Source organism: Suricata suricatta, chromosome 7, assembly GCF_006229205.1.
Source record: "Suricata suricatta isolate VVHF042 chromosome 7, meerkat_22Aug2017_6uvM2_HiC, whole genome shotgun sequence".
Classification (NCBI taxonomy): Eukaryota; Metazoa; Chordata; class Mammalia; order Carnivora; family Herpestidae; genus Suricata; species Suricata suricatta.
In genome coordinates, this window is record NC_043706.1 from 59,928,740 (window position 1) to 59,953,024 (window position 24,285).

General features: G+C 34.6%; 1 protein-coding gene across 3 annotated transcripts in view; it reads left to right on the top strand.

The window, feature by feature from the left end:
- Positions 1–24,285, top strand: part of ADGRB3 (adhesion G protein-coupled receptor B3) — a 719,614-nt gene that overhangs the window by 408,485 nt on the left and 286,844 nt on the right. For all 3 annotated transcript variants that reach the window (XM_029944937.1, XM_029944936.1, XM_029944938.1), the window contains exon 15: positions 12,765–12,867. In XM_029944937.1, coding sequence (XP_029800797.1) covers positions 12,765–12,867 — 103 coding nt within the window. The remainder of the gene's footprint in view (positions 1–12,764; positions 12,868–24,285) is intronic.

Consider the following 24,285-nt stretch of genomic DNA (forward strand, 5'->3'; position numbering starts at 1 on the left):
ATCCAATTTCACATAACAAGAGATTTTTATACTTGCCCCCGTCACTTAGAAAGTTATTCCTCCATTCAGCTGTAAAATATAAGCACCTTAATAAATAAGTAAACAAATAAGCAGCATGATGTGCAATATCCACCCTATTTGCTGTTGAGTGATATAATGAATGCAAGTAAAATATTCAACAAAATGCTTTAGATAGTGAATTACTTTTTTTCCCTACATAACTAACAAAATTAGATTGTATTATGATTAATCATGTTTTGTATAATATCATAGAACTAACTCACTTGCTTAAATGAAGCCTGGTTATTCCATATTTCTTAAATTTATAGTCAAGGGAACTGAATATTTATTTGGGGTAGACTACTGGGTATGTTATGAGTGATTTAATGGATAAAGCAGGGAACAGTCCAGAGCAGTGACTCCTATAATACCATCTGTGATGCCAATGAATTTAGATTAATTTGGGGAAAATCATTGAATTTTTTTATATGTAAATTGTGAAGTTGAACTGAAAGGTTCTTTCCAACTTCAAAATTTCCTTGTCTTTATTGTAGTAAAATTGTAGAATTGTGCAGTTCTGACATATTCTTTAGCTTAAAGTTCTCAACAACCTTTATATAAGACCTATGAATATGTATACCTACTCAAAGTTTCTGTGTATAAAGTAATTAGGTAAATGACTATAGGAAACCAATATTCGCATTTAGATTCATTGATAAGAAATAATAACAACGGAACATGCAGGATGAAATGTTTAAGTAGTATTTGAAGGTGAAACATTAGCATTTACTTCTCATTTTCTTTTATTTTGTACAGTAAAATAATGTAACCATGAACATTCTCAGGTGTGTTTTTTTCTTTTCAAAACACTATTTCATAAAGTTGAGTTAGTAACTGTAGAATTATAGATCTGCTAAGTAAGAATAAGCCTTTTAAAGGACAAGAGTGATGTCTTTGTTTAGAGTCGCTGAACAAACATTTACTAAGCTGCAACGCAGCTAACCTTACTGGTCTGAATTCTCTTAAATCTCCTCTGCTGTTGAAACTCCAGGACAGTACTTAATAAATAACAAAGGTCCCAGAAATGTTTCCTGGAATAATTAATTGTCTTATCTGATAGAATATTCTACATAAGCCATTCTTAAAATAATTTAGGTACCTAGACATGTAGGGTATATACCATACAACTATTTTAGGATCAGAAGAATAAAATACATATATCATGTTGTTTTACTGTATAAATTGGACTATATGAATTAAACCCAATAGGAAAAGGAATATTTTCTCTATTTTTTTGTTAAAGCCTATTTATTTTTGAAAGAGAGAGAAGAAGTAGGGGAGGGGGGAAAGAGAGAGAGAGAGAGAGAGAGAGAGGAGAGAGAATGAGAGAGAGACAGAATCCCAAATAGGCTCCATGCTCCACACTGAGCCTGACATGGGGCTCAATCCCATCACAGTGAGATCATGACCTGAGCCAAAATCAAGACACTGACACTTAACAGCCTGAGCCACCAGATGCCCCAGGAAAGGGAATGTCTTCTTATTAATCATGAAAAAGTACACAAATTTGATCTTTATGTTTAGTTATCATCTACCAAATTTTCCTGACACGTTTTTCTGAGTAATCATTTTATTAATTATCTGTTGAAACTTTAAGAGCCATGTTTCTCATACACAGAATAATGTTAGGTTTGCTGTTAAGTTTCCAGAAATTTTATATCCTAACATAATCATTTTCAAAATAATATTTTACATAATTTCTCTCATGGGGACTAAGAAGGAGAACTTGATGTAATGTTTTGAATAGATATAATTTAGAAAGTTTCCTTCACATACAGGCAGAAATAACTTTGCATGGTGAATCTTTTATTTATTTATTTGTTTTCTTCTTTTGTCCTAATACACATTCAACTATTCTTCAAGCTGTAATTTTTATTTTGCTGTTGGACTGTCTTCCCTTTCACAATTAAGTAGATTCAGATTGTCCCCTCAACTGATGGAATGTGCTCTACTCAAGTCCAGACTAAATATGTGCTATTCTCAGCCTTCCACTTTTTATCCCTCTTTAGAATAATTTTCTATGGTTAAAAAGCATAGAACCAGGATATTAGTGCTACAAGGCCCTTTAATGGTTCATACCATCTAGAGTTCCAATTCTAGACATGAGAAACTGAGCTCCTTATTAGTTCTGAGACCTGTCCAAGATTATATGCCCAGTGGATGACCGACTTCATGTCTTTTTGCCCAAACCAGGACCCTCCACTGGTTGCTGCTTCTATGACGCTTGTATTGATTCATTTGAGCAGTACAAACTGTGTGCCTCTATATAAGTGTGAATACATATTGCTCTTCTGCAGAAAATCATGTAAGGTCAAGGAGGAAGTGACCATATATGAGCAGCTCAAGGATACTTGAGGGTCAACTTGGTCACTCTGAAGCTAGGTAGTGACACCAAGGCGAGCGCCTGTTACTTTTCCCATCCCCTTATGACGATTTTTGGGCCTGATAGATGAAAGCTGGCCAGCAGAGGCCAGAGGGTCTTTGGGAGAGGCAAGGCCACGTACAGACACATGCGCCACTCCACGTGTGGGGAAACTAACAAGCACTCATAGCCTGGCAAGCTCCCAAACTGCTGGTGAGGATTTTTAACTGAAACAACCTTTTAGTGGGACAATTTGGCAATCTCAAGAGTCTTTAAAGATGCATTGTCATTGAAACAGCCACTTTTAGGAATTTATGTTCCTGAAATTATTTCTAAGGATGAAAAAGCATACCCAATCATATACTCAGGCTGGGGTTTAAGAAACAGTTGTAAATAATCCATCTTCTGATTCATTTAATAGTCAGGTTCTGGTTTTGTAGGGTTTCACAATACTTTGTAATGTAGGAGTAATGCAGAGTTTTCCTATAGGACATGTGGAAGATATAGTCCTGTTCAAAAAAAAGGAAGAGCATTTTAATGTAGCTATCAATATTAATGACATTGTAAAGGATCTGATTAAAAATATATGCAAATTTCACTATAGTTTAAAATGCCAGGGAAAATAAAGATGAACCAAAAGCAACAATGTTCTGATAAGCCAGTAGTGGTTTGAAATTCTTTAAAAAAGGAAAAAAAATTTCAACAGTGTAAAATCACATGAATTTGCTGTCAAGTGCCACAGCCTAATAAAGATAAATGATGCTGAATTTTTTTTCATATTTAGAAAATGAAATTCATTGGGGTTCATATATTAAAGGAATTAAAAGCAAATGGGAAAAGCAATTGAACTAAATTATATTAGAAATAATCAAAACATGAAAAACATAATTACTTTTAAACCAATCTATTCTGAAGGCAGTCAGCCTGAAATTGTGGAGTTCCCATAAGAGCCACCTGTTCGGTTCTTTAGGCCCGAAGCTTTGGGTCTTGGTTCTTCATTCTGAGTTTGCAATGACAGATCATAGTTTTCTGATACCCTGTATTTTTATAATACCCTATTGTGAAAACACTATAACTTAAAATCGTCTATGGAAATAATAATTTTGCATGACTAACATTATGGAATATTATTATGCATTCACTATATGATTTACAAAAATCTGAGTTTAACTTGGCTACACCTTTTGAAAGTGAATTTAAATCCCTGATCACTTAGCTTCTTTGTAGTTTTAGGTATTACATCTCTTCGTAAACTTACTTTGGAACTGCAATTAGTTTTAAAGCTCTTAAGTTAACCAAATCATACTTTTTAGCAGCCATCAGCTGATTTTAGTTTGAAAAGAAAATATATTTAACTTAATGATTTCAGTGAAGTTCTCAGTTCATACAATATGTGAAATAATCTATTTTAGTTTTTTATTAAATTGGGGGCCTTGTTTGAAACAATTATGAAAACTCTCACTTTAGAAGCTACATGAACTATAATTCTAAAAATGGAAAGAGGACACAATAATTCTCATAATTTTTATTAAACCATTAATATCTTTTTACTGTACCTTATATGATTAAACTTTATTTGCACAGTAGTTCCACAGTCCCCTCCACTGATGTTTGTTTGTAATGCTGCATGGCATTTTTTTCATGTGGTAAAACACATATAACATGCAATTTACCATTTTAACCATTTCTAAATGCAGAGAATAGTAGTATTAACTATATGCACCTTATTGTGCAATAAATCTCTAGAACTTTTACATCTTGCAAAATGGAAACTGTTTATCTTTGAACAGCAACATCCTGTTTTTTCACCTCCTCTCAGCTTCTCAAAACTTTGTTTCTAAAACTGACTACTCTGACTACTTTAGCTACCTCATATAAATGGCATCATGCATTGCTTGTTTTTGTGTGTGTGTGATTGACTTATTTCACTTAGCATGGTGTTTTCAAAGTTCATCTTTGTTGGAGCATATGCCAGAATTTGCTTTTTTTTTAAGGCTGGATAATCTACTGTTGTATATACCATATTCTTTTTATCTATGACCTATCTATAGATATTTATGATACTTCCACCTCTTGGCTATGGTGAATGGTGCTGCAATAAACATGAGTGTGAAAATATCTCTTTGAGATTCTGTTTTCAGGTTTTTTTTGGATATATACCTAGAAGTGGGATTTCTGCATCGTATGCTAATTATATCTTTTATTTTTTGAAGAATCTCTGTAGTGTTTTCCAAAGCAACTGTACCATTCTACATTCCCACCAGTAGTGCACAAGGTTTCTGATATCCCCACAACCTTGCCAACACTTGCTATTTTCTAGATTTTTTTGTTTTGTTTTGGTATATTTGTTTGTTTGGAGAGTAGCTGTCCTAAGAGGACATTTCATAATGTCATTTCATAAATTATATCTCATTGTGGTTTTAATTTGCATTTCCCTGATGATTAGTGATGTTAAGCATCTTTTCATATACTTGTTGGCCATCTCTATATCATCTTTGGAGAGGTGTCTATTTAAGTCTTCTGTCCATTTTTTAATCCTATTGTTTGTTTTTGTTGTTGAGTTTTAGGATTTCTTTATATAGTCTCAATATTAACCCTTTGACAGGTATATGGCTTATAAATATTCTTTCATATCCCATAGATTACCTTTTCCCTCTGTTGATTGTTTGCTGCATCCAAGTCTTAAGTTTGATGTAGTTTGTCTAGTTTAGCTTTTTTTGCATACACTTTCGGTGTCATATCAAAGAAATCATTGCCAGATTCAATATCATGAGGTTTTCCCCCTGTTTTCTTCTTGGAGTTTTGTAGCCTCAGGACTTATGTTTAGATCTTTAATCACTTTTGAGTTAATTTTTTTATATGGTACAATGTAAGAGTCCAACTTCATTCTGTTTTTTTAATTTTTTTAATGTTTTATTTAATTTTTGAGAGAGAGAGAGAGAGACAGCGTGAGCAGGGAAGGGTCAGAGAGAGAGGGAAACAGAATCCGAAGACAGGCTCCAGGCTCTGAGCTAGCTGTCAGCACAGAGCCTGATGCGGGGCTCAAACCCATGAACTGTGAGATCATGACCTGAGCCGAAGTCAGACGCTTAACCAACTCAGCCACCAAGGCACCCCCCAACTTCATTCTTTAACATGGATATCAAGTTTTCCTAGCAGTATTTGTTGAGAGATTTTCTTTTCCCCATTGTGTAACCTTGACACCATAGTCAAAGATAATTTGTGCCTATACAAGAGGGTATATATATGGCTCCTTATTCAATTCAGTCGGTCTATGTGTCTATCATTTGTCATTATTCTAGTACCATACTGTTTTGGCTTACTGGAACTTTGTAATATTTTTTGAAATCAGGAACTATGAAGCCTCTTGCTATGTTTTACTTTTTAAAGATTATTTTGACTATTTAAGGTTTTTTGACAATCCGTATGATTTTTAGGATTTTTTAATTTCTTTTTTTTAATGTCATTGGGATTTTTGATAAGAATTGCAGTGATCTGTAGATTGCTTTGGGTAGTACAGACATTTTAACAATATTAAGTCTTCCAATTTATGAACATGGGATGTCTTCCCCTTTGTGTCTTCTTTGACTATTCTCAGTAAGTTTTGTTTGTTTTTGTTCTTGTTCTTGTTTTTTGTTTGTTTGTTTGTTTTTCTGTTTTGTTTGGCTTTCAGTGTAAAAGTCCTTCATTTCTGGGGAACCAGGGTGACTCAGTTGGTTAAGTGTCTGACTTTGGCTCAGGTCATGAGCTCATGGTTAGTGTTAGAGCCCCATGTCAGGCTCTGTGCTGACAGCTTAGAGACTGAAGCCTGCTTTGGGTTCTGTCTCCCTCACTGCCCACCCCTCCCCCACTCATGCTCTGTCTCTCTCTCTCTCTCTCTCTCTCTCTCTCTCTCTCTCTTTCTTTCTCTCTCTCCCTCTCAAAAATAAACATTTAAAAAACTTTAAAACAAAGTCTTTCATTTCCTTGATTAAGATAATTCCTGAGTATTTTATTCTTATTAATTCTATTATAAATGAATTTGTTTTCTTAATTTACTTTTTTAGATTATTTGTTAGTGTATAGAAATACAACTGATTTTTGAGTGTTATTGTTGTATCCTGTACCTTTGCTAAATTTGTGTATTAGTTCTGACAGGTCTTTTTGTGCAATCTGTAGGGTTTTCTACATATAAGATCATTTCACCTGTGAACAGAAATAACTTTGCTTCTGTCTTTCCATTTGATAGCCTTATATTTCTTTTTCCTGCCTAACTGCTTTTGTTAGGAATTCAATGCTATGTTGAACATAAGTGGCAATAGATGGCATCCTTGCCGTATTCCTGATCTAACAGTGAAAACTTTCAGTTTTTCACCATTGAGTGTAATGTTAGCTGTGGGATCTTCATGTACAGCCTTTATTATGTTGAGATACATTCCTTTCATGCCTAATTTGTTGAGAGCTTTTATCCTGAAATATTAATTTTTTTTCAAATGCTGTTTCTGCATCAATTGAGATAATATAGTTTTTGTCCATTGTTTTGTTAATGTATTATATTACCTTGATTTTCATATATTGACCATACTTGCATCCCCAAAATAATTCCCACTTGATCATGTTGTATAATTTTTTAATGTGTTGCTGAATTTGGTTTGCTAATATTTTAATTAGAGTTTTTTGGCATCACTATTCATCAGGAATGTTGTCCTGTAGTTTCATTTCTTTTAGTATCTTTTTCTGATATTAATAGGGTCTCACAAAATGAACTTGGAAGTATTTCCTCCTCTTCAGTGTTTTAGAAAGTTTGAGGAAAATTGATGTTAATTCTTCTTTACATGCTTGGTGAAATTCTTCAGTGAAACCATTTGTTTTTGAGCTTTTCTTTGTTGGGAGGTTTTTGATTATAGAGTCAATTTTTACTAGTTATAGGTCTGTTTCAATTGTGTAAATTTCTTCATGAACCAGTTTTGGTAGGTTGTATGTATATAGGAATTTATCCATTTCTTTTAAGCAATCCAGTTTATTGGCATGTAATTGTGTATAGTAGCCCTTGTAATCTTTTTTTTTAATTTCTGTGGTATCAGTTGTAATGTCTCATCTCTTCATTTTTGGTTTTGTGATTTAAGTCTTCTCTTGTTTATTAATCTAGTTGAGAGTTTGTCAATTTTGTTGAATTTTTTTTTCAAACAACAAACTCTTAGTTTGGTTGACATTTTCTACTTTTCTAATCTCTGTATTTCATTTGTTTCTGTTTTATTCTTTATTATTCACTTATTTCTGCTAACGTTGGTTTTACTTTATTGTTGGTTTTGATTTTCTAGGTCTATGAGTTTTGAAATTTTCTTCTTTTTCTTTTTTAACTTAATTTATGTATTTTGAGAGACAGCAAGTGTGAGTGGGGGAGGGGCAGAGAGAGAGGAAGAAAGAGAATCCCAAGCAGGCTCTGCACAATCAGCATGTAGCCAACTGTGGGGCTGGAACTCACCAACCTTGAGATCATGACCTGAGCCCAAATCAAGAGTCAGACACTTAACCAGTCAAGCCATTTGGGATCACCATCTCTCTTCTTTCTAAATGAAGGCATTTACCCATATATTTTTCTGTCTTAGTAGGGATTTTGCTGCATCTTATTAGTTTGGATATATTATGTTTTCATTTTCATTTGTCTCAAGATATTTTTAATTTCCCTGTGAACTGTCATTTGGCCCATTGATTGTTCAAGTGTGTTTTACTTAATTTCCACATATTTATGAATTTTCCACTTTCTCTTTTGCCTTTAATTTCTAGTTTCATTCCACTGTGGTCAGAAAGGATACTTAGTACAATTTCAGTTGTTTTAAATTTGTTAAGACTCTTTTTGTAGCACCTGTGGTGCTCTATATACACTTGAGAAATATGTATTCTCTGTTGTTGTTCGATAGGGAGTTCTTTATATGGCTGTTAGATACAAACATCTATAGTGTTGTTCAAATCCTCTGTTTCTTATTGAAATGCTATCTGGTTCATTTATCCAGTATTAAAATGGGGCATTGAATTGAAATCTGCTATTATTGTGTAACTGCCTAGTTTCCCTTTCCATTCTGTCCATATTTGCTTCACATATTTGAGTGCTTTGCTGTTATGTGTGTAATTATTATATCTCCCTGGTGAATTGGCCCATTTATCATTATATAATGTTCTTCTTTGTCTCTTATTACAGTTTTTGACTTAAAGTCTATTTTGTCCAATACAAATATGGCCATCTCTGCTTTCCTTTGGTTACCAGTTGCATGACCATCACTTTCCATCTTTCACTTTCAGCCTGTGTATGTTCTTATACCTAAAGTGAGTCTCTTGTAAAAAGCTGCATTCCATTTCATAGTTATTTTTTAATCTCTTTAAGATATGGTTCATATACCTGAAGCACCTTTGTAATAATTGTGAAAAATATCTTGAGTCTCCTTTGAAAGAATAGCTCTATACATTTTTAAATGTTTTAGATACCAATTAGCACAAATCTTAAGAATAAAAAAGAACGCTATTACTTTAGTCATGAAATCCATTTGGCTGTAAGATCTGCTTTCTAGCAGTGGATACAAACGTGTACCAGCTGGGCAGCATTAGTAGATCACAAAGCTTGACATGACACATCAGGAGCCAGCTCTTCACTTAGGCAAATTAGAATAAATTGAAGGAATAAATTAAAGATAATTTCATACACTGTACACTTTTTAAATAAGGAGCCATCATATAATCTGCCTTTGCTTATTTTTCCTTCATTTTAATACCATGGTATTGGCATTATGTTTTGATCCAACTTGACCAAAAGTTTGATATTTTTGTTTATTATGTGTTTATTTAATATTACATTCAAATCTATGTTAGCACTAAAACGTGCAAAGCTAAATGCAAATAAGGATATATCATTGTGAGATGTAAATCTTGCTCTCATTGAACTTACAAGGAGACATGCATATCATTAATGGATGTTGTGGTAGTGATAGTTACATGTTAGTAGGGCAAGGTGGAGGAGGGTACTCACATAAATGTGATAAGAACACCATCTGCATGATTATATTGGCCTGCATCTATTCCCAGTTGGATTCTAAATAACACACACACATACACACACATGCACACACATACACGCACGTATGCACACACGTGTGCGTGTGCACACACACATACGCGCGCACAGGCACACACCCCCACACTTAGCAAAAGTCATAAGGCACCTCTGTCCTCTAGGGGTCACCTCCTCCACCAGGCCAGTTGAGAAGCTGATAAATCTGACACAGAGTAACATGTAACATACCCTACAGAAGGCTGCTTATCTTACCTACTTTGCTTTCCATACCCCAGAGTCCCAGGGCCAAAACTCACACATCCCCAAACATAGATAGAGAACTTCATAAGTATCTTGACAAAATTACAAATTCCTGTTTAGAATATCCACATCTATATTTCCAGTAAATGATCCACTCATGCAACTTTTAAAGTAATACAAAATATCTTTATACTATCAAATTTAACTATCATTTATTAATTGAAATTAGCAGCTGAGTTAAATTAACATTGGTTTTATTTATAGCAGAGAAATGGGATTATAAAAAGGCAAAATGAATTTATGTGACATATAAATACTTTTGCTTCAAGGTAACGAAACCAGAACTGAATCATATTCAAGCTAATTTGGGAAAGGATCTTGCATTTGTATGCTCAGGACTCTTTTCTGGGAGAAACTTCCATAATTTTTTTGGTGGTGACAAACATTTTCCGCAACCCCAAGCCAGATATACCTTGTCATTCTCTGAGAATCCTGTTCTATTTGCTAATATAATTAATTGCCTAGTATCACTTCATAGCTTTGTTAATTCCATCTATTCTCATTTGATCCCCCAGACACTTTTATTCACAGAGGAACAAGGAACAATAAGTTTGCAAAGGGAACTTGGCATTTAAACCTTACTTTCATATCATTCCCAATGCAACTTACCTTCAATTAGTATTCAATGAAATAAAGGATGGTTAACCAGCCCTCTCTCTTTGCAACTACATTCCCCTAAGAAATATAAAGACAAATTTATACTGTGTTGTTTTTTACTATTTACTGTTAGGCTGGATGCCATGAAGCTTCCTGAGTGTTTAATAATTTGTTACTTGGGAACACCTGGGTGGCTCTGTAGGTCGGGCATCCCACATTGTCTCAGGCCATGATCTCATAGCTCATGGATGTGAGCCCCACTTTGAGCTCTCTGCTCTCAGCCTGGAGCCCACTATAGATCCTCTTCTCTCCTCACCCCTCCCCTGTTCATGTGCTTGCTTGCTCCTCTCTCTCTCTCTCTCTCTCTCTCTCTCTCTCAAAAACAAAGACATTTAAAACTTTGAAAGGAACAAAGTTATTTGATGATACTAAATATATTAGAGATGGATTTTAAAATGTTATCCAACTCAGGGCACCTAGGTGGGTCAATCAGTTAAGCTTCTGATTTCAGCTCAGGTCACGATCTCCCCCCCGCCCCCCATGTCTGTGCTGACAGCTCAGAGCTTGGAACCTGCTTCACATTTTGTGTCTCCCACTCTCTCTCTCTCTCTCTCTCTGCCCTTCCCCCACTCACTCTCTGTCTCTCAAAAATAAATAAACATTAAAAAAATTTTTTTAAGTGTCATCCAACCCAAAATATAGTTCTAATTCTTCTACCACTAAATACAGTAAATTCTGCACAATGACTTATTAGCATTTTTTGGTGAAATATGACAAAGACCACCCCATTAGAGATTTTCACAAAGGATGTAAGGTTCAACATTGTTCTAAAATATTACAAGTATATGATTTTGATGGTATAGCCATTTTGAAGAACAGTGTGGCAATAACACAAAACTAAACATGCTTTTACCACATGATCAAGGAATTCCACACCTAGGTATTTACCCAAGACATATGAAAATATATGTCTATGCAGAAAGTATGTATGCCAACTATTCATAATAGCCAGATATGAATAGTACTATTCATAAATGCTAAAAATCAGAAGTAACCCACAAGTTGCTTACTTTGTTAATGAATATATCACAAATTGGGTTATATCCGTATCATGGAATAGTACTCTGCTATAAAGAGAAACTAAATGGATGAATCTCAGAAACATTATGAGATTAATGTTGAGTGAATTAACTCAAACACAATAGTCTATGTACTGTATGATTCTATTTAAGTGAAATTCTAGAAAAGACATGATTATAGGGATAGCATGTTCATGGTTTCCGGGAGCCTTGGGGGCAGGAGGGGATAAGATGCAAAGAGGCTCAAGGAAACCTTTCAGAGTGAGGGATCAGTTTGGTGGTGCTTGCACAGTATTATACAGTTAGTAAAAGAGATGGGGTGCCTGAGTGGCTCAGTTGGGTAAATAAGTACTAAAAGTGTTAAACTGCCCACTTAAAATTGGTCAATTTTATTATCTGTAAGTGATGCCTTAAACAACAAAAAAGAAGGAAAAATATTAAATGACTTCATCTTAGATACATGTTACAAATTCCACAGAATAGTGCATGCTCTGTGGTTTATTTCAAATAAAAAAGAAGGGATGGAAAATATATATATAGTGAAAAGTACAATAAAACTTTAAATCTCTAACAGGTAATGTGTGGCATTTTATACATATTGGATAAAAACCTATATGTACAAGAAAGAGTTGGTTAATGTTTGTGTATTTATATTTATGGATAATTTTTATAGGTTGTAAAAATGGTTAAAACTTGTTTGTTAGTGAACTGTAATTGGTAAAGTATTTCAAAAGGTGAATATATTCCTTACTTTGAGCATATTGAGATAAAGAAGTGGCCTGTCTCTATTGCTGAAATGAATAATGGTCAATGATTAGCAACAGCATTTATTTATATTTAAACTCTACTTGCTTTCATGCTAAACTACATTCTAATCATTCATCGTAATGAATTTTGAGACAGTCTTAAAAATGCTAAGATAGCACTTTACAAGAAGAATATTTCGTCTCCTGGAGAACAAAACCGTTAAGTCCACTTGAGATAAATGGATTATATTCATTTAAAGATTGCCTGAAGGTTTGAATTCACGATCCATCTCTCTTGCAGGTGAATCAGATTTAAGTAATCGAACGTTTGTAAGTGCTGTTGCTTTTTCATCTTTCCTGCATCTAAAATGGTAACAGTCAGCAATAGCATTTTCCTCTCATAGCTTTCTAGTTCCGGACAGGGTTTGTTTATGTTTCCCCAGTGTTTCTCTTTTCCTTAGGATGCATTAGGATATATTTATTTGTTTAATATGCATCCCAACATGTACGGAGCAGTGGGAATTCATATTTGTCATTGATCTATTCTTCTTTTAATCACAATTACTCTGTTTCAGAAATTACACTGTCGTTAATTCCAAAATCATCGTGGTCACAATAAGGCCTGAACCCAAAACAACTGATTCGTTCCTGGAGATAGAACTAGCTCATTTGGCTAATGTAAGTATCATCCATGTGACATTGAGATGCTTATAGAATTTACCTTTTAAAAAAAGGTTAACGGTCACATATTTGTAAGATCAGAACACATTTTCTGGACTTTTTGGAGTTGTAAATGAAGCAGCTTGTTATGAAGATTATGTTATATAGAAACAAAATGCCAGATTATCCTATGGTTTTGTCCATAATAAAACTCTCTCCAGTTTATCCAAGATACCAATTATTAAATTGTTTATCCATGTACACATCTTTTTTGGGTTTTGAGCTAATCAATGGGGGAGACCAAGATGAATAAGAACCTGTCTCACCTGTTGTGGGGAGGACTGCCTTCTAAATACATAGGTTTAAGATGCATGCAATAATTGAAGTTATAGACATAATCTAAAGGGGAGTGGTTAACTTCCCAGTACCCTAGAGCAGGAGAATGAGTGGGATGACATTTAAAGTGCTAGGTCAAGGATCAGAGAAGGCTTCTTATAACTAGTTTGGTACTCCAGTAATCTAAATCTAAATCTCCCATTCCAGAATGACAAGAATCCTTTCTTAAATCCGTCCAACTGCAACTGAAATTCTTTGAATCTTTTTTAGTCCTCCAGTAGTAATTTAAAATATCTAATTACCTTTATACTTTCACTTTAAATGCTTAAGTCATTGATGAATGGGGACAAGGAAGGTGATACCTATTGAGGATCTCCTAATTATGCTTTTATACTCCCTGTATTAAAATGAGCCACTCTCTGGGCGCCTGGGTGGCTCAGTCGATTAAGCCTCGGACTTCGGCTCAGGTCAGATCTCACATTTGTGGGTTTGAGCCCCGTGTCAGGCTCTGTGCTGACAGCTAGCTCAGAGCCTGGAGCCTGCTTCTGGTTCTGTGTCTCCTTCTCTCTCTGTCCCCGCCCCCCCCCCCCGCCATGCTCTGTCTCTCTCTGTATCAAAAATAAATAAAACTTAAAAAAAATTTTTTTTAAATAAAATGAGCCACTGTCTTGTGTTGAGTGTACACAAGTTTGTTTTTGTTTTTGGGGTTTTTTTTAATTCCTTGCAAATTTTGGGGGAGTTGACCTTTTTATAAATAAAAGAGACACCGTATCATTTTTCCCAAATCGAGAAATTTAAAGAATGACATAATGAAATTTATATTCACATCCTTTGGTTTACAAAACTTACATGTTGTATCCTGTTTTATAATTTTTTTTCAAAAAAATCAATCTTGGTTTTATAGAAAAATGACAAATATCTACCCTGTAAACCACTTTTTACTAACCTGCTTCAGACTACCCAGCTTGTTGAGTGAAAATCTCAAATCTCTTAGCAATAGCTCTTAAACATCACAACTAACACTTAAACTGTTGGGTCTTCTACTTTTGCCAAAATATGACCATACTGGTTCTATTTAACTTCAAGAATGTGGTTTATTTCTATAAAATCTACCTCTTTACGCTTAAGAATAATCTTATCTCTACCTAATCTCATCACTGCATTGAAAACTGGTAATGCCTTTAAACATTGCTTTTGAATAAAGAATATTTTTTGTAGGTTCAAAATTTGTTTAAAAATACTTATTTACTTAGGTGTTTCTTTTTATTGTTTATTAGGGTACTATATATCCAGTTATAAACATTGGTGGAAAAAATTGTAAGAGATACTAGTTCCCTGAATTGCTTACTAAAAAAGCAATACAGTGTCAGAATGTACAGCATGTTTCTTATGGAAAAAAACACTTATGTAAATGAATATTTACATAAAAACTTTCCTAAATAAAGTCATTATTGAGAATTTAAAAAATAAATTAATCAAATGACATTTTTTTCATAAGTTGAAGAAAGAATAACCTCAAAAATAGCATTGATGAAACAGTCTCACTATTTCAATTCAGCATAACTCTTTAGGAACAGTTTTAATCTTTGAGTGAAACTTCTCTTCTGGGGAAATATTTTGTCAGCCGATTTATAAAGGAGATAAACCATGTAAAGAAAATCACTTTCTACATATGAAAACCCGAGTACATAATCAATACACTTTGTTAAGCACCAGCTAGACACTGGGGTGACAATGAGAGTCGGGATGTAAGAATGGTGAGATAATTATCACAAGTCACTTAGAACTAATTCTGTCTTTCATTATTTTGAGTGAATGAGTTGAGCAGATTTTCAAAACAATACAGTCTCCACTCTAGAAGATCCCCATTTAAGGGAATATAGACAAATCTGTTAAAAAAGGAGACTGAGAGAAGAGGAGAGGAAGAAGACAAGCTTATGCTGGAGAAGTAAATGGCGCCAAGTATTCTCACTCACTCCTATTATCCCCTTGCTTCCAGTGCCCACCTGTCCTCAGAGGCCACCCCAGTTCACCGCCACACAATGGAGCCTCTCTGGAAGGCTAGATCCCTCATTTCTTCCCTTTATTTTATAAATACCTTTCACACTTGTCCACACAATACATACAGTCCCTCAAGCTCTCCTGATTTGAATTTCTAATGCTTGTTGTATTTATACTTACCATCCAAATTAGAGTTTGTAAAGTACTGCTCACTGAGGGAAAGAATATATAACTGATTTGTTGAGTAGCTTAATATTTATTACCAGTCTTATATACTTTATATACGGATTTTAGTTTGTGTCCATTAAAGAGATAATCAAAGAGCCCATACTGAAATATAATAGTGTTCACCAGTGTGAATATATGAAACATTAAAATAGAAATTGACTAGAAAAGCTGAAATTTTAATATAACTCCATATAGATATAGATTATCATTGTTCCTGCCTTCAAAATTGAGCTATTTTTGATGCATTTCTAATATCAAGTCTACTTTCACATACTTTCTTATATCAAGAGTATGAGCCATACTTTCCTGAGCTCAGAAAACATTAATGACTTGCATATTATATCTGTTTCATATACCACATAGAAAAAAATGAAGAATGGGAATTAATAGTTAGAGTGAGACTAGGGAAAAGCCTGTTAACATTTTCTAAACGAAATGTGTTCTTTAAAAAGCTTCTTAACAAATAGCATTTAAAGCATGTTAAACCTAACAAGACCCTTGGGAACTGTAGGAATAGGTAGTAGAATATGGAGTCTTGAAATTCCAAATTGCATTTAGCAAAGCCAATTGCAGTTTTACCCAGCTCATAAATCATTAATGACTAAGATGCTATTCTTAGTTCAGTTTTGGGGAGGCTGTGGCTTTATTGTGATGACCTACAGTGTCAGTTTGTGCTCCTTCATGCTTAGGTATAGCAATTGCTTGCTTTTAAAAAATATCAAATTTGCTTTCCCAGGAAAAGAATTTTATTTTTCATGTTACTTAAGGTTTCTTCAGTGTGACATTTATGCTTATTAATATTGTTAGATTATCTAATATATAAGGAAAGTTACTGATTTTATTGAAAATAATTATTGAGACCTAAGTGAGTATAGAGAATGACCCTAAATGCTCATGCGCACATCCACACATGCACACGTACAGACACCCACCATGAGGATGCCTTGGATCTCACAGATCTGAGCTGCTATGACTTTATAAGGTAGACAGCATCTCCATCTTTAAAGATGAGTTAGAAGAATAAGAAAACACACACATATTAGTTATCTAATACTCTATCAACTTTGTTAGCCTGAAAATGCATTCTTTTTCCAAATGAAGAGGTTTTTACGTTGTCCATTTTGGAAAGACAGTTTGGACTATGCTGGCCTGCAGTCTCTGTGGTTTTACCTTTCTTTGCCTTTCTTCCTCTGAGTAATAACTGTAATGATCTAGTTAGCATGATACTGCCGTCTTTCAGGACTGAGAAAAATCCACGAGGTTTATTTGTAGTTCTCAAATTGGTCATATTCACAGAAGAATCTCATGGAAATTTGGGCTGGTGGGCTTTGTTTTCTTTGCCATATTTACTTGCATACCAATAGGATCAGCTAACAAATAAAGGAGTTTGTTTTATGTGTATAAGCTAAAGTTAATCATCAGCCATGGCCTTTGTAAATCATAGCTGCAAACACAATGGAAGACTATAATGAATGTGCTTGTTACCATTAGCTAAGCATCAGAGACAACGAAAAGAGATTGCAAACACTCATCAGTGGGTATTTTCAAAAATATCAAAGGCTGATAGCAACCTAAGGAAATAAAAATCGCTTTACAAAGCTTAAAGAAGTCCAATCTATAAATCTATAATTTCTGCAAAGAGGTGTTTGTATACCTTTATGTTTTGAATCACTTTTCAACCCTAGCTTTTGTCCATTTGAAAGAGATTTCTGATTTTTTTTCTACTTAAAACTCTTGATGATTTTTATGGAAGAGTCTTGAAATGCTAACTAGACAGATTGATGGCTCTGTCACCAGCTGAAATTGAGATAGAAGTTCTCTAGCTACAGTTGGAATGTTGGGTTTGTTTGGGTTTTTTGTTTGTTTATTTGTTTTTTTGTTTTGTGTGTGTGTGTGTGTGTGTGTGTGTTTTCTTGGTTATATCCTAAATTCTTCAGCTTGAGTAAGCAACCTTCTCACTTACATTTCAAATACAATTTTGATTCATAATACATAGTCAACATTTTTCAAAAATATTTTAGAATAATTCTGCTATTTTGTTTTTTTGTGTATTTTTTTAAATAGTTTATTGTCAAATTGGTTTCCATATAACACCCAGTGCTCTTCCCCACAAGTGCCCTTCTCCATTACCACCCCCTCCCTTCCCCCACCCCCTCCCCATTCAACCCTCTGTTTGGTTCGTTTTCAGTATTCAGTAGTCTCTCAGGTTTTGCATCCCTCTCTCTCCGCAACTCTCTTTCCCTCTTCCTTTCTTCCTCTCCCCATGGTCCTCCATTAGGTTTCTCCTGTTCTGTTAGACCTATGAGTGCAAACATATGGTATCTGTCCTTCTCCACCTGACTTATTTCGCTTAGCATGACACCCTCAAGGTCCATCCACTTTGCTACAAATGGCCATATTTCATTCTGCTATTTTGGGAGCAGTGGTAAGCAAACCTTTTTAGTTAGGAGTCAGAGAGCAAATATTGTAGACGTGAGCTATAATGACCTCTGTCACAAATTTCTGCTGTTGGAGCACAAAAGCAGCCAGACAATATCTAAACAAATGGGTGTGTCTCTGCAATGAAATTTTGTTTACAAAAATAGGTGGCAGGCCAGATTTGGATTCTAGGCTGTAGAGTTAGTCAACCTTTATATAGTAAATAGAATCGTGCCCCCACCCAAAATGCCCATGTCCTAACCTTCAGAACCTGTTATAGTACATATCAAAAGAGACTTTGCAGTTTGTGACTAAAGGTAAAGACATTGAAATGGGTAAATTATCTTGGATTATCTGGGTAGGTCTCATTTATCACATGAACTGTTAAAGCTGTATAAATCTCCCTATGGTTATGGTCAGAAAGGCAGCATACTAAAAACTCAACTACCATTACTGACTTTGACAATGAAAGAAGAGGGCCTGAAGCCAGTGGGTATAGGAAGCCTGTAAAAACTGAAAACAACCCCTGGTTGCCAACCAGCAAGGAAACGTAGACCTCAGCCCTACAACTGCAGGGAACTAATTCTATGGAAACATGAATGAACCTGTGCATGGAGTTTTCCTTAGATCCTCCAGGAGGTAGTGATATCCTGCCAATACTTTGATCTCAACCTTGAGAATCTCTTGAGTAGAGACCTAGCTGAGCTCATCAGACTTCTGACCTACAGAAACTGTTAGGTAATAAATTTATGTTATTCTATGCTGCTGTTTATGGTAATTTGTTATAGCAGCAATAGAAAACTAATAACCCTGCATTGGAGCATTGCAAAATTAATTTTAGATTATGAAGATAATGTATATGTAAACATTAGGAGTGCCATTTTATACAACACTGATGATACATTATTCAATAAGAATTAATTAGCAACCAGAGATTAAATTTTGTGCTGTTGATTATTATTCCAGCACCTTAGCAACCTGACTAAAGGAATTACCAGAGAATGGTCATTGCAAAGTGGTAGTAGGATATTAGGGAAAATCAGAGAATTCCATGAGCAGCACCACCTAGGCAGCCACAGGAAGGGCCTTGTGGAACCAAGTGCTGGATATCAGGGGCAGCTCTGGCATTTGCAGATGTGTTGTGCTTTTGAAGAAATTTAGCAAAACTTCTCTGCTGGCAGGTGATAGACTGGAGTAGTGCAAACACCTCTGTTGTCTTTGCCTCTGCTACAATCCCATAGAAGTCTTATTAAGATAGCCTCTTGGCTGTAAAAGGAAAAGACTTAAGCTGTATGTTTTATCTCTATGAAATTTAGTTATTTACTATTTTCATTCATGTTTTTGCCACTCCACATCATAAGAAATACGTGGGGAGTTTCTCCTCCTAGGAAACCCATGTGTTTGTTGAGAGGTGCACCAGGGTCCTGTGCAGTGATTGTTGGAAATGAAGTAATCATGTGAGCATATGTAGGTAAGACACTCTAAGACATCTACATGGAGGCAATGATTTTCTTTGAAGAAAAACATAAAAATAATCCCTGATAGCGGTTCTACTTTTTACTGTTTCCCATATGTCAAATAGGCAATATTCACTGGGAAATAATGTACATTCAGGTTAGTGATACATCTCAGAAATTAGGGAAGCAAGCTATTATCACATCCATAGAAATAGTGTCATCTGGTTAATGTGGGCTAGTGAGTGACCATATAGCAGAAGCTGAATTAAATATATGCTATTTCTTTATGTTCCAGCTAAATAGCTGCCAACCCCACAAGAAGAGCTATGCAACATGGATGTGACTCATCCTGATAAAACAATATTCTGCGTTTCTCACTTCAGTGGTCTTTGTATCAGTTTGCCTTACCTAAAGCCAGCTCCCTCTTTTCCATATTGACTTGTTCTCAACGTGATGCTTTCTGTAGAACCCTCATAAATCTATTCAAATATCCCTTTATCTCCATGATCCTATTAAGTAAGAACACAGTATTGCATTTTTAATGATGCTCTTTAGACTTCAGGTATATGTCAGCTACCCTTTCAAAAGGAAAAGAAGAAGAAAAAATTTTAGACCCAGATTTAGTTCTGGGTCTAAGTATCATTTAAAAATATGAAATATGGAATAGTACTTACCATAACCTTGAGAAAAAGATTTAGAGGGGCACCTGGGTGGCTCAGTCGGTGAAGCATCCAGCTTCGGTCTAGGTCATGATCTCATGGTTCATGAGTTTGAGCCCCACATGGGGCTCTCTTCTGTCAGCACAAAGTCTGTTTCAGATCCTCTCTCCTCTCCCTCTCTGCCCCTTCTCCGCTCATGTGCTCTCTCTCTTTCTCTCTCTCTTCCTCTTTCAAAAATAATACATTTTTAAAAATCATATTAAAAAAGATGTGGAGAACATTCAACAGATTATCTCCTGCAGTTGAGCTTCATACATAATACAACTGTATCATATTCATGGGTGGTATATTACACTTTCAGGGACTATGAAGCTGTTCATATGTTAAAAGAAATACTCTCACTGATCAGTTTTTAGGGATTTTTCATAGATCCTACTATGGAAGATTTTACATCCACTAAGATTTTACCCACCCCTCCCACCATGTATTCCTTAGACTTTATTTAATGTGTCTTTTCTCAAATAGTAGTAGAATTATACACAGATTCTAAATGAGTCTTTTGTGGGTCAGGTCAATCATATTGGAAATGTTCTTAAGGAATTCCCAAAGTCTATTTGTGCAGTAATATATAATAGCTACAATTATGCTTCAGTGGGGAAAGAAAGGAAGATATACTTAGCAAAATCCAGGTCTTTTTAATGCAATGCCTTTACATCTAAAATATTGAAAATTGAAGAGAGACAGTATGGTGTCCACTGAGTAGTCTTTCCCGCATCTACATTCAAGAAGTCAATGTGCAATGCACTAGAAGATGTGACAGAGACAGTCATTCTGGAACATCTGAGTCAGAAATTTGGAAATATTGAGATAGTTGTGATGAAGTCACTGCCCTTCTTCATGCCTTTAGATGCTTCGTCTATTCACTTGCTTTGCTTCTATAGACAAAAGGATATATTTTTTTAAGAGGTCTATGAAAGGTACAAGAAAGTTAAGACATTTCCAGATTTGGAAGTTGCTGTGACATATGAGCTTTAGGCATTTGAAAGTTTAAAACAGAAGAGGGGGGTAAAGAAACTATATGATTTCTGTTGCATTCATCTTGAGCAATACTTCTTCAAATTTGATGTGGATAGAAACTATGGTGGGTGGAAGGAGTAATAATTGAAGTGCATGTTCCTAGGTATAACCCCAATCTCAGAACTTGTGGAGCCAAGTAATCTACATTTTAAATAATACCACAGTTGATTCTAGAGTAGGTCTGGAGAAAACACTTGGAAAACACAAGGATAGCAAAAGTGTAGTAAGCATAGTGTGTGAATTGAATCTATTCAGAACTTACAAACACTGAGGAAAAATTAGAGAAATTTGGTTTTCATTCATTTTTATTGTGACTTTACTCTTATCTTTTCTATGACCAACTTCCTTCAGATCTCTGTTCAGATATCATTTGTGAAGGCTTTCCAATATATAAAATTGCAATTCATTCACATCACAGTCTTCCCTGTCATTGTGATTTACTTTCTCATCATGGCACAGATTACCATCCTGCATACTATATATTTAAGTGTTTATGTTATTTGTCTCTCTCCTTGCCCCTTTCACTATAGTTAAATCTATGAGGCTCAGTTCTGTATCCTCAGTGCTTTACCTGGAATGTAATAGGGGTTTACTAAGTGACTTTATATGAATGACAAAATGAAATTTACCTTAGTGAGAGTAATTTACCATTGTGCGATGTATTTAAAGTATCCTGCATGGAGAAAAAAAAGGCTTGAAAGAGAGTTTTGAAAGAAGGAAAAAGGAATTTATTTATGAATGTCATTCATGAATCACTGAGGTGTACATCTAGAAAGGGTGTCCAAATCCCTTATTATATATTTTAAAAAAAGCTATGCAGACCAAAGGAAAAGAGAGAACCACCCATGGAAATATATTCACAAAGCCAATGATATGTTATACTGTTAAATTGCTTTGGTTCATATAGAAATGGAGAGAAGTCAAAAAGTAAAAGTAAAAAAAAAAAAAAACACCAACCGCAAAGACTATTAAAGACACTTGAAAGTAGTATGTAGAGTATATGTAGTAATTAGGAAATTTGAGTCATAGTACATATTTTAAATGCTTAAATGTAGGTGAATAGAAATATTTAAATTAAGTTCAACAATTCTATTTTGACCAGGATCAAGAGAGACAGTTTTTTACTGTTGCTTTTGTTTCTTTATTTGTTTGCTTGCGTGTTTTACCAAAACTATGTTTTTCAAAAAGGTAGTTTATTTCCAAATGTTTTCAAATACATGAAGTTTTAATATTTTAAGTGTTGATGATATTAACAGCTTTGTAAATGAATTTTCTTATGTAAATTTATCTCATTTGCCTGAGAATTTTTGTTTCGTTAGCTTGGTACATTTCTTAAATTTACTTCTATAGGCTAGTGTATAGCTCGCCTTTTCCCTCCTTGTTCCTGTCATCACATTTGTTACTCTCTGTTGGGCTCACCATTTCCTGTTATTGATTTCCTGTAAATTCCTCATAACATATCTTGTAGCCTCTTGTACCTTTGAGAAAAGTATCTAAAAGTTATAACAAATATTCTACAAGTGATTTCTCAGCAGAACTTTTTAAGCAAGTTTTTTTTTCATGTTTAGGATTCATTTGTCATTGATATTTGCTTTTTGTTTCCCATCACACATTCTTTCTCCTTTAAGCAACTGGTATATCCAGATACTAAGATTCCTCTGATTAGTTTGTTCTGATTAGTTTTCTAAACTTCAAATGTTTAAATAATTGACTGCAGCTCACAGACCTATGTATTGGTTACTGCACTAGAATGCACGCTCACAGAGGACGGTGTTTGTCTGTCATGTAGGTTCCAGAATGTAGAGTGAAACATGAGAGTAGTGCATTTTGAGATCCTTAATAATCCTCATGGGGGCGCTTTTTACATTTTCACAAAGACAATAAGAAAGAGAAGTATGAGATAAAATCCAAGAGATGAGAGGTGAAGAAGGTAGAGGATAAAACTAAGGATTAACAATGGCATGGATTAAGAGTAGAACAAACCTTTATACTTTTGTCTGAAAGTGGAAATCAGTTTCTTTATGGGAGTAAAAAGGAAAAAAATCCAAACAATTAAGTTCATTTTATATTGATTTTCTTTTTTTTATGTTTTTTGTTTTGAGAGATGGAGACAGTGCAAGCAGGGGAGGGTCACAAAGAGAGGGAGACACAGAATCTGAAGCAGGCTTCAGGCTCTGAGCTAGCTGTCAGCCCAGAGCTCAACACGAGACTTGAAGCCACGATCCCTGAGATCATGACTTGAGCCAAAGCCGGACGCTTAACCAACTCAGCCACCCAGGCGCCCCTTATATTGATTTTCTAATATTATTTCTTTTTATTGTAACCTGTTGTGAACTGTAAATATGAAATATAAATCCTATAATTGGTATCCTATAATGGTTTATGTAGAGATTTAATTTTAAATAACTCATACATTACTAAAAGAAGTGAACTAGATTTAGAAAAACCATTATCTCTGGTTCTTAACCTATACGAAATTTCTATATTAATTAAATATATACTCCCATATCTTTCATTGTGATATTTCAAGGATAATTTATTTTCTATAAAGTGCTCTGAGTTCTTCTGAACAAATTCCAGATAAATGCAGCATAACTTTATAATACAACATTGTAGCTATGCCAGGAATTTCTTAAAAATTCACAAATTGAATGAAAATTTAAGCTAAAACCAAATAGGGTCTCATAGGACCAAAGAAGAAAAAAGATTTGAAAAATAAAAGAAAAATAAAGAACAAATAAAGAGAACAAGAGAACAAAAGAACAAAAGAAAAAGAAAACAGTTTGAAGGACCCCTCCCTTCCGTGACCCTCCCCAGATCTATGCCTTTTGTAGAACCACATTAAAGACATACTTAGTCCTTGAAACTTGATCTAACACAAGTCATGACGCCCCTCATTTGTCCCTTACATAGTATATTATGATTTGTAAGACTTATAAAAGCATGTCTATTTATTGTTATATAAATATTCCATATGTGTATTTCTTATCAACTTCTATAAGACTGTAAGTTTTTTCAGAGAAGGCAGTGTTGTTATGCTCTAAGAGCATAGCTTATGGGTATGAACATTTGATAAGAAGTAAGATACCTTGGCTAGGTGGTCTTTGAATGATATTTGGAAATGGTAATGGTGCTAAAATATTGGAACTAGTCAAATGTCATAATTAAAAGAAAAATAAAATTGGGTGGATTGAAAAATCTTTAGAATCACTTTTTAATTTTTATTTCTGGTGAAATTCTAGAATGGACCCAGAAAACAG